Genomic DNA, 16,726 nt, shown 5'->3' with positions numbered 1-16,726 from the left:
CCCCGGGCGCCCCGCCGCCGGCCGGCTACCCCGCGCCGGGCTGGAGTCGGCCCGAGGACCAGACATGGCGTCCCAGAGACTAAGTCCCAGCTCCTTGCTTACCGGCCCCATTGTTCCCATCGGGCCACCTCTGGACCCCCTTTCCGGGGGCCCCAGCCCCCCCAAGTCTCGGCCCTCCCAAGAGGGGGCAACGGAGACCCCGTAGAGCCCGCCGCCCGGCCTCGGGGACCCTTTCCGGGCCCGGATTCCTCCCGGGAAAGTCGCCTTGTCGACGGTCGGGACTTAGTCTCTGCGCCATTTTCTTTTTCTCTCTGCTCTCCTTTCTGTGCCTGAGTCTCTTTCTCTCCCTCCCTCGGCTCCTTGCTCGAGCTGCCCGGAAAGCTGTCTGCAGAGCGAAGCCGTGCGAACCACAGCCCTCTCCCGGGGAGGGAGGGTGGGAGATGGAATTTTTTTTTTCCGCCCCCCAGTTGGAACTTTATTGTGGTGTTCCCTTTCTGCTACTTGTTTCCTTTTCTGGTTCCAGAACGAAAGATTGCCTTCGCAACTGTTGATTCCCCCCTCCACCCCCATTCTTCCTCCCCCTCGGTGAGATGTTTGTGATAGGAATTAGAGGCACCGAAACAAAAACCTTCCTTTGTGGGATTCTCCCTATTTCGAGGCTTCTTTCCCAAGTTAATAATAGCGTGTATAAAGGCAACAGCACCTCCCTTCCAAAAGTTTCCAAGTTCTCCCTGGGCCATCCATTGTAAATGTGGGACTATGGCATGTTTTCATTATTATTGTTACTATTATTTTTAACTTAAAGTAGTAATGTCTGGAGCTTCTCTCACTCACTGAGGTTCTCCAGGCAGTTTTTCCTAGAAACGGAGTTTAGTGTAGTTGTCTCGAGGAAAGGTTATTGAGCATCTCATCTCAGCTGCACGTGGGCTGTTGGTCCCTTCATTTGGACTGTGGGAAAAGGAGGTTAACACCGATTTTATTTAGTGAAGCAAAAAGTGGTTGTAGTACCTGCCTCTACTTCCTGATCATTTTCCAGAAAGCATTGTTTCCCAGGTATCAAGGGATGGCTTGCTTTTCCCAGTCCTTTATAATTTTACCCCTTTTCCACCAATTCAAAACATTTATTCTTCAAACAAGTATTTGCAACTCAGTTGCCCAGAGAAGATTGTGTAATAAAAAGCTCATCCTTACAGACTTGTGGAGTTCTCCCTGAATAACGTACCCTCTGCACTGTGCTGGGAAATCCCTCCTGAGTCTGATGGACCTAATCCTATTCCATTGAGTTTGGGTTCCCAGAACTTTTTGGATGGGAGAAGCGAATGAGTAGGCTTTCTGATATTGTAATCAGCAGGATAGTCCATTGTGTTATTTTGCTTTACTGGGGAGCAGTCTTAGGTTCAGGTTTTGAAGTGCCCCAGTAAGAGATGGTACTCCACTGGGAGAGAATCCTGTTCCAGTGTGGCATCTAATAAGTGCCACTCCCGCCTCTCCCACCCGCCATGGTTATCGATAGAGTTGACCCCACCACTCCAGCACTGCTCTTGCCCTCAAGTCATTCGGTCTTTTGGAGGAGACATAAATAGTTAATTATAAGGTAGGTGCTGGGGCTTATTTATGCTCAGAGGGCTTTGGGAGCAAACAGGACTTATTTTTGTCTGGGGGTGGGGAAATTAGAGGCGGTAACTTATGAGTTGTTCTTGTGCAACACTTGGTACTGAGAGAATTGTCAGTAGTTTCTTAACTTGCCAGTCCAGCCAACTCATCAGGATTTTAAAGAGGGAAGACACCAGGCTCTGGGTGTCCAGACAAGTCTCCCAAAGCATGTTTCCTTATAGGATGTGACAATGAGGGTGTCAAAAGCCTTGGACTTCCCTTAGAGCAGTGGTTCTCAACTTTCCTAATGCCACGACCCTTTAATACAGTTCCTCATGTTGCGGTGACACCCCCACCCTAACCATAAAATTATTTTCGCTGCTACTGGATAACTAATTTGGCTACTGTTATGAATCCGGTGACCCCTGTGAAAGGGTCATTTGACCCCAAAAGGGGTTGCGACCCACAGGTTGAGAATAGCTGCTTTAGAGGAAGGTGACATCTTAATAAAGCAGACTTCTGACTTAGCTGGGAAAAAGTAATATATTTAGTGATTAAAAAAAAGTTTGGCCCTTCCTTATGAGTAAGTTAACTTCTGCTCTTAACTTGAATTCTACTAAGGAGCTATTGAAAATGTGAAGCATTGTGGGCCAGGTCGTTACTTTTACTGTCATTTTTATAGGCAGTGAGGCAAGATTGCTAAGAGTCTTTTGTAGGCTGTGTCTGTAGTAATAGTGGCTGTTTGTTGAACACTTACTTAACTGCCTGCCAGGCACTGTTTTTAGCTTTTTCCATGCATTCCCTAATTCAACCTTTGGATGGGTGTTTAGGGTTAGGATCCTTAGGATTAGGTTCTGTTATCTACATTTGATTGCTCAAGGGCAGTGGATTGTGGGCTGCAAAGTACTTGATCTTCAGCACTCTAGTGTGAGGGTGTTAAAAAGCCTAGGATCTTTGCTTTCTCGCGTAGAGCTGAGGAAGGAAAGCGGTGATTATCTCCCTGCTTGGCATTTACTTAATTTTAAGCTAAATCTGGCAAAACAAAACCTCTACTTTTCTCTTCCAAGTGTAAATAACTGAAGTAATTATTTTTGTGAATATCATTTGGAGGAATGATGTAGTGTCACTGTGCTTGCTCTATCAAGTTATATATATGGGTTCCTAGTGATTGACAGTATTTTTAAAATTCAGTGTTAATTATGTTCAGACTGATATGGGTATTTGTGTTCAGAGGAGTTTGCTTAAGCATGGTTTTAAGCAGGTATAACCCATTTTACAGATTAAATGCAAATTTATATGTTAAAGTCAGATATTCCTTATCTTGCCTGCCTTCAGCCCATAACATTGAAAAGATTTGTTTTTCCTGTGGAGCTAGTTCATGCTTTACCATAGTACATAGTTGCAGTTAGGAATTTAGAACATCCTGGCCCCTACCCAAGTACTGGCAGCCTCTGCTATTTGTGAATATTATTTAAGTTTTGAGGGTGAGCTAGCTGGGAGTTTAGGGAGCAGAGCCCATAACCTCTTGCTTAGCTAAGTAAAGATTCGAAGGGTTGGTATCTAACTGGTGGATCTAAAGGCTGTTTGGGTTCTGTAGAATTGATAATGATAACACGGTGGGGGGTTAATGAACTTTACTTTGTTTAAAGGGCTTGAAATTGTGGGATTTGGGCCCCCCAACACTACTGATCAATAATGTTGTCATTATTAAGTAATTCCAGGAAATATGTAGGGCATCTTGGTTTGACATCTTCTGTTGATTCTAGTTAGCTTAATGGATTGATATTGGATAGGGGAATTAACTATAAATTTAACTGCCAAAGGACAATTGTACTTTTGTGCTGTTTCAGTACAGGTGCTGGAGTTGGGAGGGCTGATGTAACTGTTTGAAAATTACTGTCATACTTTTTTCCTTAAACCTAAGGAGGATGGCACCTCCAGATGAAATCTGGCACATCTTCAGGCTCAATGCAGAAACACTGAAGTGTATGGCTCCTGTGTTGTCTTACCTTCCCATTGTAGCCCCTTCTCACAATGTGTTGCTGTAGAACCTTTATACTCTGAGACAAAATTCACTTGTTTGTACAACATTCATTCTTTAGATGCCTAGCAGATCTGGTCTCACAAATTTTAGACCTACATGTTCCTGGTAAAAAGAAAATCCAAACTACTCCTGCCCTCATGTTGATTCAGTCTCATAGCAACCCCATAGGACAGAGTAGAACTGTTCCATAGGCTTTCCCCGGCTGTTAATCTTTACAGAAGCAGTGAGTCCCTTGCCCCCCATTCATTCAACTGGTCGATGTGAATTACTGGCTCTTCTAGTTAGCAGCTGGGACACTTAACCACAGTATCCTCACAATTCCTTTAAAACAAAGTTCAGGAGTCAAAGAGATCTCACGGTCTAAAAGGTGAAAATTAGATGTTTATGACCATCCGCTCCTGGTTTTTCTTGGATAAAGTGAAATGGAGAGTGGGACCTGGGTGGGGTGGGAGAGCTCAGTGGGATTTTTAACCCCCCTCAATGTCAGTGTGAAAATGGGGAATTGTGAGAGATTTAGTAACTTGCTCTGGCTCATAGTGAATTAGTACTGATTTAAGAGCACCAGAAGGCTTTTTTGTTGTTTTGTTTTTGTTTTTTAACTGGCACTTTAAAGCTTACATTCGAAAATTGGGTTGTGGTATTAGACACTTTTCAGTAGGGATGTTGGGGCTTTTTATGGTCTGCAAAAGTGTTAGAAAAACTTTGTTGTATAACTGTTACAATAACATTTGTTTGCTGCTGCTGCTGGTGTTGGAAATTATTTTGTACTTTATGGATGTTTCCAGATCCCACTGAAGTGTCGATGTGTGGGGAACTTTAATATTTTTTACCAGAGTTTTAGTCAGGTTCCAATTCACCTGGGTAGATTGATTCTAATAAATTATCCTTGAAATAAGGCTGTGGGACTGCTTGAAGGACAATTTGATGGGAGGTGGCTGCTGAAAGAAAATAGTCAATGCATTGTATTTGGAGGTGGACAAAAACCAGTTGGGTGAATTTTCTGTGCCCTCTGATTTTGATAATTTGACTGCCTCATACTTATTTTGAAGCTCTTAGCTTTGCATAATAAAGGCATTTGGTCAAACGTGGCTGCTTATGGTAAAAAGTTTAGGATGGGAGAAGTTCCAAACTGGTTCCTGAAGGAAGTGAATGAGGTTTTGTGTTTAAGGGAAACTCGCATTATGTTGAAACTTGAAAAAATGTTTGCTCTCTGTTTCCTTGCCTTGTAAATCTGGAGCTGAAGAAGCAGCTGCCCATCTTCTGGCTCCAAGCCAATAACCGAAGTAGGAAATCTAAAATAGATGCCACTGCCATGGACTAATTAGCATTTTGCTACCCCTCTCTGCTCCCACCCATGCTTGTCTAGGTGCAGCCTGTGTGCTTTCAGTTGAATCCTGAGGGTGGGTAGGGCCTGGCCACTGAGGGAGAGGGATGAAGGTGGGAAGGAGTTAACTAGCAACCTGATGAAGTGGGAGAATTTTATAGCTGACTGTAGGTTAGATATGACTGATGGGTTTTTTAGTAGTGTTTTAGAAGATGGTCAGTAGTTTGCTGAAATGATTTAATAACAACTAGATACTGTCGAACTTGATTTTTATTCTGTCTGTTTCATTAAGATCCTAATATTTCCAAACTTAGAGAAAGGTGACATTGCTGGATAGACTGAGAAACTTGAAAATCAAGATAGACCAGCCCTATCTAATTGTATAGTCTAATTGTATAGTAAGTGTCCACATCTGTATCTGAGTATGTGCCGCCTCCAAATTTAAGTAAAGGAGGAATTCCATGGAAGATAATTAACTTTTCGTTGTAATTTATTTTTGTTACCTAAGTATTTTTGTTCCAAATTTTCAGATCCATTCACTTAACTCCCTGCTACCTTTACCTGGATGAGCTGTGAGCTGTATTTGAGAGTATTTCATAGTGTATATGAGTTGGAGTCGGCAGCCCAGAACAGTTATTATTTCATTTACATTGCTTTTCTGCCCTTCCCTGTTAGATTTGGGGGGTGTGAATATATCTCTACGAATTTATTATTGCTCCTCTAGCCTTTGGAGTTAAACTTTGGACATTTTCCTATATATTTTTTTCTTTTTTTTTTTCATTTTCCTATATTTTAAAAAACAAACCAAGCACCTCTTGTTCTCACATGTCCTTTGTACTGTCCCCATTTGTACTTTATACATTACACTGGATTTTTGGATTTTCAGAGCTTTCCAATTATACTGAAGTGTGAGTCTGTATGTATGTTATGGATTTTTAAAACTTTTGCCATACTTACAGTTAGTAAGGTTCAAATTCACTTGGCTAGATGGATTCTTATATAATTGTCTTCCTTGGAATGAGACTGTGGGACTGTTTGAAGTAAGTATTTGTAGGGAGATGGATGGACCCTGATAATAACGATGAGTCCATCGAATTTAGAGGTGGAAACTCAGTTGTGTGAATTTTCTGTGTCCTATGATTTAGATTATTGTATTGTTTTTCTAAGCAGAAAGGTGCCCAGGCCTTTTTAAAAAAAATAAGATAAGAGGTGGAGGGGGGAGTTTTACATTCAAAGTTAGGCCTGCACTTTGAAAAATTTATCATTTTGTTTCTTAGTAAAAGTTCAGCTAGCTGTAACTTCACAGACATGTTACTGGCTAGGCTGGAGACTAATATGCTTGAGAAACTGAGTCGTTTTCACTTGTAGATCTTAACTGGCTGAGATCACTTATTTCACCCAACCCTAAGGAGGGAGCTTCTTTTTTTTTTTGTAGTCATCTGAGCTTTGGGTCAGCAGCACAAGGGGAAGTGGAGGGAGAGAACTGATTATGAGAGCTTACTAGACACATTTTTATATGCATTAAATCTCAATTTAATGGGGAGTAGTACAGATTGCAGAAGTTTCTCGGAGGATGAGAAACCAGGAAAGGATATTTTTTTCTTTTCGGGCTCTATCCCGCCTCCCCTTTTTTGGTAGCAATATTAAAGTCCACAGTCAAGAAAGCTACTGGACTGTGATTAATAACCATCTAGCACAGATATTAAAGCCTGCCCTTATCTGTTGGCAGAGATAGCTTGGACTCCTTGCCACCTGGAGCATTATGTCTCCAAGAGATACTTTGGTGTCAAAACTGGCACCAGATTGCTATCTCAGGTATAGAGGTGTCTAGGGAAGCCTTGAGGGGTGGGGGAGATTAGTTTCTCTTGAACAGCTGTAATAGAAAATTGGAATAAAAGCAAGAAAAATATCGATAAGGCCCTGTTAACAATGAAACTTTGCCTAGGCACTGAGCCTTGTTTCTCATCTGTAAATAGGGATAATAATTTTATACAGCATAAACCATTGAGTTAAATGAGTATATGTGTGTTTCTCTGTCCACATACTGTAAAATTTAAGTTTTGGTCACCCTACTTCTCTGAAATGGTGCTTTAGCTTGAAGGCTTATTTGGAGGATGCGGACCCCTGGTGTTTTCTGCTAATGTTTTAAATCTTGACACTTACTCAGAGGACAATATGTAACTACTGTTGGTTGAGTTTGCTGAACTAGAGTCATTTCCATTTATAAGCAGTTTTGATGTAAAAGGTGATTTATCTGTTTATAGGTGTAGAGTAAGCAGAATGTATATGTGAAGGGGTTTCAAAAGGTCATAGAGAAATGAATGAAAAGATAGTGGAATTTTTCCACAAACTTTTTGAAGCTTCCTCATGTTTCCTACTATTTTTCAGAACAGGTCTAAGGCTGTATTGGTCAGTACTGAAAGAACTACCTACAGTAAAGATAGCCCCAGAAATGAAGAAATCCTAATTTATCCACCATTTTATAGAACTATAGATTTAAAAATACATAGGTTAAGGTAGCCAGAGCCCCTTTAGGTGTATTTAACAAGTGAAACACCAAGTTTATTCTTGGTTTTTTGTTTTTAACCACGAAACTTAATATTCTTAGGTCAGTATATTATTTTCAAAGACCACTATTTTATACCACTCCTCCTCAATTTAAAAGACTAAAATTGAACCTGTGAGTTATCTTAATTTCCCACTGGTTCAAACTGTTTAAAGCGACCAACTGAACAAGAATCCCATAAATGATAAAGGTGTCAGTGTGAGAATCCAGTAGCAAAGTCCTTGCTGGCAGTTATGCCATGAGTATAGGCATTTAGAGGTTACATGAACAAAACTTCCACAGTCAGCAGGAGTTTTAAGTAGTGGCTCATGATTCGAGCTAAATGCTGAATCTCCTTGAACTTGTTATTTTAAAAGTGCTACTTAAGGGAATAAACCACGGTCATTTGGATCATATTAAGAGATTTTATACCATTGACCAAAAAGGATTATCACAGGAGCATCACCAGCAGAAGGTGTGTGCCAGTCAATCAATTCAGGTGCGGAGTGGCCCATTGTGACAGAACTCCACGGAGCTTCCTAGATCACGAAGTTTTTTCTCCCATTGGCAGTTTAAACTGCCAAACTTATATGATTAGGAGCCCTGTGCCGAAAAATTATGTAACCAGGGTTTCTTGTTACAAGGTCCCATTTTAATGTTCAACTTGAGATAGACTGGAGAAATTAATTTTACAGGATGAAAATTGCAGAATATGGTCTGCTTTTTCAATAGTTTTCAAGAGACAATGTCCCAGGAAAATAGGGTTCTTAAAAACTGGGATATAAATATTAATACTTTGTGGCTCTATTGCCCTCAGTGAGTATCCATAGAAGATTGGGCTTTAAAACCTTGAGAACTTGGGCTTCTCGCATACTCGTTTTCTTTGATTTAGAATGTGAATGAAGTGGGATGTGGAATTGGGTCCGACTCCCTGTCAAATCAGACAATCATGGCAGTGGAAAGGACAGACTTAAGAGTCGAGAATTTCGAGTCCTTGATCGCAATAGTCAGATCTTTCAACATGTTACCTTCAGAGCCTTACTTCCTCATCTGTAAAGTAGGTAAATAAACTCTTCCCAAGGTGGAGATTAAAGAGCGTGTGAGTTTTAGATGAAGGTGAATCTCAGAACAACAATTTTAGTTTCTCGCCAGTGTTTAAACAAATAAAAGCATCTTTTCCAGAGATGCTTTTAATTCAAAGGGAACACCTTTTATTCTTTTATATTTGGGTGGAAGCCTATGTAAGATTTTTTTACCCAAGGTTGATGTTGTGCCAGGGTAGAAGGTGGAGGGTGGTGGGTTACTAGAGAGTCTCAGATAATGATACTTTTGCTGTGACAGACAGGCTGGCCCAGGAAGTTCTTGACTTGCTGTGACTTTGTGGCAACTTCATTCACTCAGCTCTAGCACCTGTGGTGTATAAACCATGTTTCTCATAAATTTAATTACTGTTTAAGAATAAAATTTCCCCCTGTGGGGATAATGTGATATTTACAAATTTATTTAAGAAGCTAGAAATTGAATGTTTAATTATAAAATGGAAATTTTAATAGGCTGTATTGGTTTATTTACACACTGAGACGTGCGAATACTTGTAACTACTAGACACAGCTGAAGGGATCACAGCATGTAAACTTTGAAATTAATAAGTTAGAGGTATGTAGACTTCCTCTTGTTGAGGTTCCAGGTTTATCATTGGAGCTCAATACAAAGGCTCTTGTCCTACTAGAGTGCATGGGGACAGGAGGTACTTTCTAGCAGGTAATATTTCACTATCAGTGAAAGTGACATGTCCATTTATACACAATTTAGGATTTTTTGTTTACACGCCCTCCCACCCCAAAGAAATTGAAAACCTTGACTGCTAGCTTTCAAATGATGCCCACACTAACTTTATAACTGCTCTAAAAACTATTTTTTAGGACATCAATATGCTCATTAGATCTTTTCCATTGTAATAGAAGAACTATTTACAATTGGGTTCTGTGTGCTTATTTCCCATTTTTTATATCAGATCTGTGAGGAATTTTAGAAAAGTAGCGTTCAGATATCTGAAGAGGTAGATTATCAGGCAGACTAGAAATGCTCACATTCTGTACGATAGATCCTTGTGACAGCTGCTTAATTCAAGTAATTGTTGGAAATCATTTAAATTCTTGAATGGAATTGCCTGAAATAAAGTATATTAGTACCTCTTTCAAGAGCCCTTGTAGTGCAGTAGTAAGTGCTCTGCTGCTAACAAAGGTCATCAGTTCAAACCTACTAGCTGCTCCATGGGAGAAAGCTATGGCAGATAGCTTCTGGAAAGATTAATGGCTTTGGAAACCATGGGGGATTGGGGTGGACAGTGATTTTACTTTGTTCATCCTACAGGTTTGCTCTAAGCAGGGACAGCTCAGCAGTGAGTTAGTACCTTAACTCATAAAGTGCAGTGATGAGGGTAATACACGAACGCTGCTTAGCTCCTTAGGGAAAGTGTGGGATGCACAGGGCTGTTACGGTAATCTGAGAGGTACAGATAAAGTGGAAAAAAAGTGAGAGATCGAACGTGAGACTTGCTGTACTGCCTTCTTATGGTCTGGGCTTTTGGCAGGTGTGGATGCAATGACAGTGCCTCTTGGGAGTTAGCATTCAGAAACAAGATCCTCTTGGGGAATTGATTGAAACCTCAGAATCTATTTCTTAAATTTTCATGGTTCTAGTTAACCAGGAAAGGAAATGGGTGAGGAGAAACAAACATTGGCAACTACTAATAACTACAGACCTTTTAAACTTGATTTCAAATAGAAAGTTCTCCTAGGCCACAAACTCTAGCTCTTTGAGAAATTGTCCACTTTAGCTATCTGAAAGTTTTAAGGCTCTTATAGGTTAGGGACAGCACAGGTTCAGTTGGAGTGGTTTGAACATAATTGTTTTCCCTTTTTTAAAAAGCATCGTCTCTGTTCTTCAAGACCGTAAAGCCCTGTTAGCACCAGCCTAACCCAGAATGTCAAAAAAAGTGGTCTGTCAGCAAAAGTATTAGTTTTCTCTGTGCAGAAACATTCTATTTGAGCATATGAAACAAGCTCAAATTTTTCCTTCTAGTTCTGAAACGTAACTTACTAAATTTGGGGGTGGTGGTGAGAACTTTAAAAATGTTTACTAATATATACAGCAAAACACTGACCAACTCCAACATTTCTACGTATACTATTTAGTAACATTGATTATATTTTGTTTTTTTGCATCTATTCTCACCTTCCCATTTCAGATCCTTTTCTCAACCATTAACATAGGCTCCTTGCCCCTAGGGTTCCTATCTACCCTTTTGGGTTGCTTTAATCCTGTGGAGATTTTTTCAAAAATAATACAAATGCTTTAGACATTGACTACTTAAGGTTTTAGCCATTTTACCAGTTATGTTTGTTTGGTTTATGGAGTGTTTTCCAGTCCAGTCTGTTGGGGCACCACAGTCTACCTTCAGCATTCCCTGGGGACCTTGCTGCTCCATTCCCTTGCTGTTCCGCTGCACTCCCCCAGTGCTTTGCCTCAGTGTGGCGGGGTCAGATCAGGTGCAATTCCCACACTGTGTCTCTGGTGTTGTCCCCTGCAGGGCCATGGGTCAGTGAGGGTCATCATGTCTCATAGTGGGCCTGGCCATGTGGTCCTCTCTGTTACTGGCTGCTCTAATTGGGGTCATCGTCCTCAAGGCCTGGTGGGCCAGGATGTGCTCCAGTCTCTCCGCCCCGTCATCTGCTCCTGTGTGCTCCGATCAGATATATCCCTCACCCGGAGCTGCGGATTCAGTGCCATCCTTTGAAATAACTTCTTCTCGGGGGAGGGACAGGCATCCACTTAGTATTTGGGACTGGGGCCAGCCCCCCAGATTTATTTGGTTTAAGATGATGTTGGTGGATCTTTTGGGTTAAGATTTAAAGATTGTCTCAGGGCATAGTTTCATTCAGCCTCCACGGCTCCAGAAAGTCTAGAATCCGTGGATCTTAAAAGTATGTTCGGCATTTTTCTCCTTTTCACCAGAATGTTTTAGAATGTTTAATCAAATGTTCACTTAACAGTAACCAAACACTAGCCAGTCAGTTCTTTCGATCTCGTGGCCAAGTAGACTTCTGTTCATAGAGGCCATCAGCCGCTCTTCATATCTTTCATTTCTGACTCTTCATTTACTTGTTTTTCCAGGTGAATAAAGACCAATTGTTGTGCCTGTTGATGACCCCTACAAGCTTTTAAGACCCCCAGGCACTTATGCAGGAACTCGGGTAGAACAGAAGTCCTCCCACATAATCAGGGGAGTTAGCTGGCTGTCCCATGAAACCATGACCATCAACATTCAAACAAAGCCAAACCCCATGAAGTTCTCCTTATATATAGCAATTTTAGCACGTATTCTTGTTGTAAATATAATACAGCTTTTTTGCCAGATAGTTATATGGAGGGCCTTCAAAAAGACAGTAGAAAAGTCCGTTGCCTTTTAATTCTATTTTCCATGAACACTTCTATTTTAAATGTTCCCTTGGACGTTAATCAGCTGTGCAGACCTACCCTTCCTTAATCGGTGTAATTTTTCTTCACTTAACTACCCCCTTTACACTCTTGCCTCCACCCCTCGTAACCACTAATAAACTTTGATCGCAAATACAGTTGCCTTTTTAAAAAACGTATGTAAAGTGAGATAAAGTAAAAAGCCTTTTGTGACTGACTTCACTCAACACAATGTCTTCAAGCTCCATCAGAATTGTAGCATGTATCAAGACTGCAGACTGAGTAGTGTTCCACTGTACAGGGAATATATGCATGAACCGAATTCTGTTTATCCACTCCTCTGTAGATGAGCATTTAGATTGTTTCTCCTTTTGGCTATTCTGAGTAATACTGCAATGAAGTGTCATGTCTGCTTTTAAAAAGTACGGATGTACACCTAGGAGTTGAATTGTTGGGTCATATGGTAGTTATTTTAGTTTCTTGAAGAACTCCCATACTGTTTTTCTTAAATGGCTGTACCATTTCTCTACATTCTTGACAACATTTTTTGTTTTCTGTGTTTATCTTAGTGGGAGTGAAATAATCTGATTGTGGTCTTAATTTGCATCTCTAGTGGCCAGTGAAGCTGAGCATCTTTTAAGTTATTTGGTGGCTTCCTTTAAATATGATCTCTGTTGGGTAAAATGCCTGTTCAAGAAAGTCTTTGCCCATTTACTACATTAAATCTGGAGTTAATGTCTGTAATTTATATGTCTCAAACACAGTGTGAAGCTTACATTTTGGGAGGAATAGTTTCAGGTTATAGTACTTTAGTGACTGGAAACAGAAAAAGCACTTGATAAGGCTAGCAGAATGTCAGGTAGAGTTCATACTAATTTGCTGTTGAGTGCCATCTAACGGGTTTTGTCCCTTAGTGATCTTATTATGCACAACAGAACAAAACACTGCCTGGACCTGCACCATCCATATATGTATATAACTATTTATTTATATAAATATTTTGAGCCTGTTCAGCCACGGTGTCAGTCCATCTTGTGGAGGGCCTGCCTTCCTCTCTCACTGCCTTCTACTTCAACAAACACAATGTCTTTCTCGAGGGACTGGTCTCTCCTCTGACGACAGCATGTCCAAAGTCTCACTATCTTAGCCTTTAAGGAGCACTCTGGCTGTACTTGTTCCAAGACAGATCAGTTTGTTCTAGTACTCCCTGTTACTTTCAGTGTTCTCTCGCACTGCAGTTCACATGCATCCATTCTTCATCAGTCTCCCGTATTCGTTATCCTGGTTATACATATATAAATATCCTTGAAAGCACTACTGTGCAACAGTAAAGCTAGTTATGCAAGGTATGTTTATGGACTATTTGATTTTTAAAATCAACAGCAAACCTCAATCTCTAGTTCCCAGAAATAGAGTTCAGAGTGCATTCTGACCCTACAGCTCATCAATTATGTCCTATACAAACATTTACCCTGGAAGGTTTCTTGATTATGTGGCATTGGTAAGATTAAGATAGGTATGCCTAACACATCTCCATTTTACTAATTCATTTTGAACTCAGAGTTAGAAACATCTCAGTTGCCTTTCCAGGAAGGCTATGTAAACACAAGCCAGAAATAACAATTTCCCCCCCCTCAGACTTCACCGAACCTTTGCTTATTTCTACCAGCTTTTCTATTCTGTAGAAATTTGCACGCTTTAATTACTTATTAGGAAGTGGGCAAGGACACCCTTTTAGGGTATATCATGATCACGTTCAACAGATATTTAAGCTGTAAATTGAGAAACGTTGAGAGAAATAACATTTTAAATATACCCTTTTAACAATCTCAAGTGATTCTTATAAGTAAATGCAGGTAAACCATAAAACCACCTTTGGAGAAAAAAGTGATCCATGTGGACATTACTGCCTTTTTTTGGGCTAAGTTGTATATTTGGCTTCATTTGATTAAAGTGCCCTATTGGGTGGTACAAATAGGTAAGTTGGAACTTATTTGCTGTCTCCTGAGAAGAAAGGTATGGTGATAAGCTCCCAGAAGGTCACAACCTTGAAAAACCCTACAGAGGGTCTACTCTTCAACACCTGGAGTCACCCATAAGTTGAAGTTGACCCAAGAGCGACTCTTATTTTTGTTGGTTTTAATTGGTCAAGCTAAGTTCATAGGATTCTTTAAAAAAGATGAAAACAGTGTTTGTCAATATGTATATGAAAGTTTGATAACTAGGTTTTTGAGCTAGCAAAAATAATTAACTGCCTTTGCTGCCATTTTATCTTTTAGTTCCATCAGATTCCTAATTCCTTTTTCTTATTTACGTGTTTAACAAACTTTAATTTGTCACATCTTTTAGGATTGTATGATTAAGCGTAGTATAGTGGTTTCTTGCTAGGAGTGGTAACATTGGGTTTCAGGAGGTTAATGGGGTGTTAGCAAAGTTGGTGGAATGCTGAGTATCTAAACGAAGTCATTACTTTCAGGTTAGATTAATTGGGGTCATCAGCTACCAAAGGCACTTAGTGAAAATGGAATCATTGAGTAGAGAGCAGTGGTTTTCAGCTAACCTCAGTGTGTCTCCTGGTCTGCAGGAGCAGTAGTAGTAGCAGGATCGAAATTGGTTGTAAATGTCAATTCTTCAGCCTTATTCAGACAAACCGAGTCAAAATTGGCTTGAGAGGACTCCGCAATCTGGGTTTTAGCAAGTCCAGCGGGTGATCCGATGGCATGCTCACGGTTCAGAATTACTAGAAAGAGATGTGTCTTATTGGAAGAGATTCTAAGTCAGGCCAGGTTCATATAGTTTGTTTTTTACTATTTGTGGAGATGAGTTTATTCAGTCTTTACAAGAGAGGACAAATTTACAGAACATTAAGGGCAAGTGTTCCGAGGTTTCTAACCTGGACTACCTGTAGAATATCATCTAATGAGAGATAGCAGACGAGTGAAAGAATAATAGACTTTGGAGTTGGATAAACCTGGGTCTGGGTTCAACTCTTGTTCATTTTGTGGCCTTGAACAAATCACAACTCTGGTCCTAGTTCTATCTGCGAAGCAGGAATAACATACGCATAATGGGAAAGATTAAGTGTATTCTACGGTATGAAATACAAAAGAGCACATCATAATATCTGATACGATATCCCCAAAGTCAGATCGTTGACAAGAATGAGCTAAATTGACTGATGAAAATAAGTTTCTAGTCAAGTTCTATAATCTTGACATTTATATAAGACCAGAAAATACTTTTGTAATAATTAATTTATCCTCTTTTGTGTTCATTGTTCTTTCATAACGGGGTTCAGCACTTGTTCAGTCTTGTACTTACACCTATGAATCAGGAGTAATTCATAGTGGATTGGAGGAAGGTCCTTTGGAGCATAAAAGCCTTTAAGGAGCCAGTTATGTGATTATCGCTAGAAAGTTCTCGTGCTCCCCCCTGCCCCCCCAAGTCTTCTAAGGAGCATCCTTTAAAATTTTTTTAGAAGGATGGATGCTACTTGGGAGACTAAAGTGCAGCTGACCCAAGCCTTGGTCTTTTTCAATGACCTCAGTAGGCAGAAAAGATTGAGTTGGCAATAAGATGCATGGAACCACAGTGACACCTTCATGACCAGATAAGGGGTAGGCCTGTGTCCTTTGTGAACAAAAGCAGCTTAGGCTGAGCAGGCTAGAGGTCCAATAGGCAGAAAATTTGCACTCCTTCTCACTGCTACCCAGGCATTAGCAAAGGAGAACAAGCCTGTAGGAATAAGCCTGTTCTAATGGAGCTATCCCTGAGAAAGGTATACTTTCAGGGTAGTCAAGTCCATTTCCCTTTTTTAACTTCTGCCTCCTGTGAATGGAAGCATTTTCTTTGCAAAGGTGTCTTTGTGAAAACATGACTCCCTATGTGAAATTTGTATGTGACATGAGTTGCCCATATTAAGGTTCTTGTACTGGTTGATTACTTTAGGAGACAAGAGTAAACAAACTCCATCATTTAAGTCTTGAATAAAGAATAGAGAAATGTCTTATCTCAATTACAATGAGGATACTTCATGCGGTTGAAGAGATGAGTTAACTTGCATTTGTTATATAAGAGACTTTCAAAACGTTTGTGGGGTCTTAAAATAAAATTTTTCCATGAGGTTTTTTTGAAGCTCTCCTTCACATATATATGGCTTATCCCTGGTGGCATCGTGTGTTATACATTGGGCTGTTAACCACAGGTCAGTAGTTCAAACCCATCAGCTGCTCTGCTCGCTCAGCAAGCGAATGATGAGGTACTCTGTTCCCATAAAAATCTGTAGTGTTGGAAACTCACAGGGACAGGTCTATTCTGCTTTATAGGGTATGGGATTTGTGTTTCGTTTTTTAAGACACAAGGCAGAAATTTCAATAATGCTCATTCATTAGGCAGTTTATTATTAAAATTTTAATTTAAATATTTTTAACCTTTTAAAACTTTTATTGGCATTTAATCCACATATCACACAATTCAATAGTTCAGTCATACCTAGAAGAATTGTATAATCATTACTACTATATTTTAGAACACTTTTCTCCCCCATAGTCAAACCACTTTTATTTATTTATTTATTTATTTTAAAGGTCATATTAGGGCCGCATACAACTCTTTTCACAATCTATACATACACCCATTGTGTCAAGCACGTTTGTACATTCATTGCCCTCATCATTCTCAAAACATTTGCTCTCCACTTAAGCCCCTAGCATCAGCTCCTCGTTTTTAAACCTCCCTCCCC

General features: G+C 40.1%; 1 protein-coding gene across 1 annotated transcript in view; it reads left to right on the top strand.

Moving 5' to 3' along the window:
• Window positions 1-16,726, top strand: part of TOP1 (DNA topoisomerase I) — a 97,450-nt gene that overhangs the window by 477 nt on the left and 80,247 nt on the right. Inside the window, exon 2 of the mRNA XM_045295501.1 lies at window positions 157-274. Coding sequence (XP_045151436.1) covers window positions 157-274 — 118 coding nt within the window. The remainder of the gene's footprint in view (window positions 1-156; window positions 275-16,726) is intronic.

Source organism: Echinops telfairi, unplaced genomic scaffold, assembly GCF_000313985.2.
Source record: "Echinops telfairi isolate 266 unplaced genomic scaffold, ASM31398v2 ScPeMD7_5592;HRSCAF=6446, whole genome shotgun sequence".
NCBI lineage: Eukaryota > Metazoa > Chordata > Mammalia > Afrosoricida > Tenrecidae > Echinops > Echinops telfairi.
This window is presented reverse-complemented; position numbering and strand designations above follow the sequence as displayed.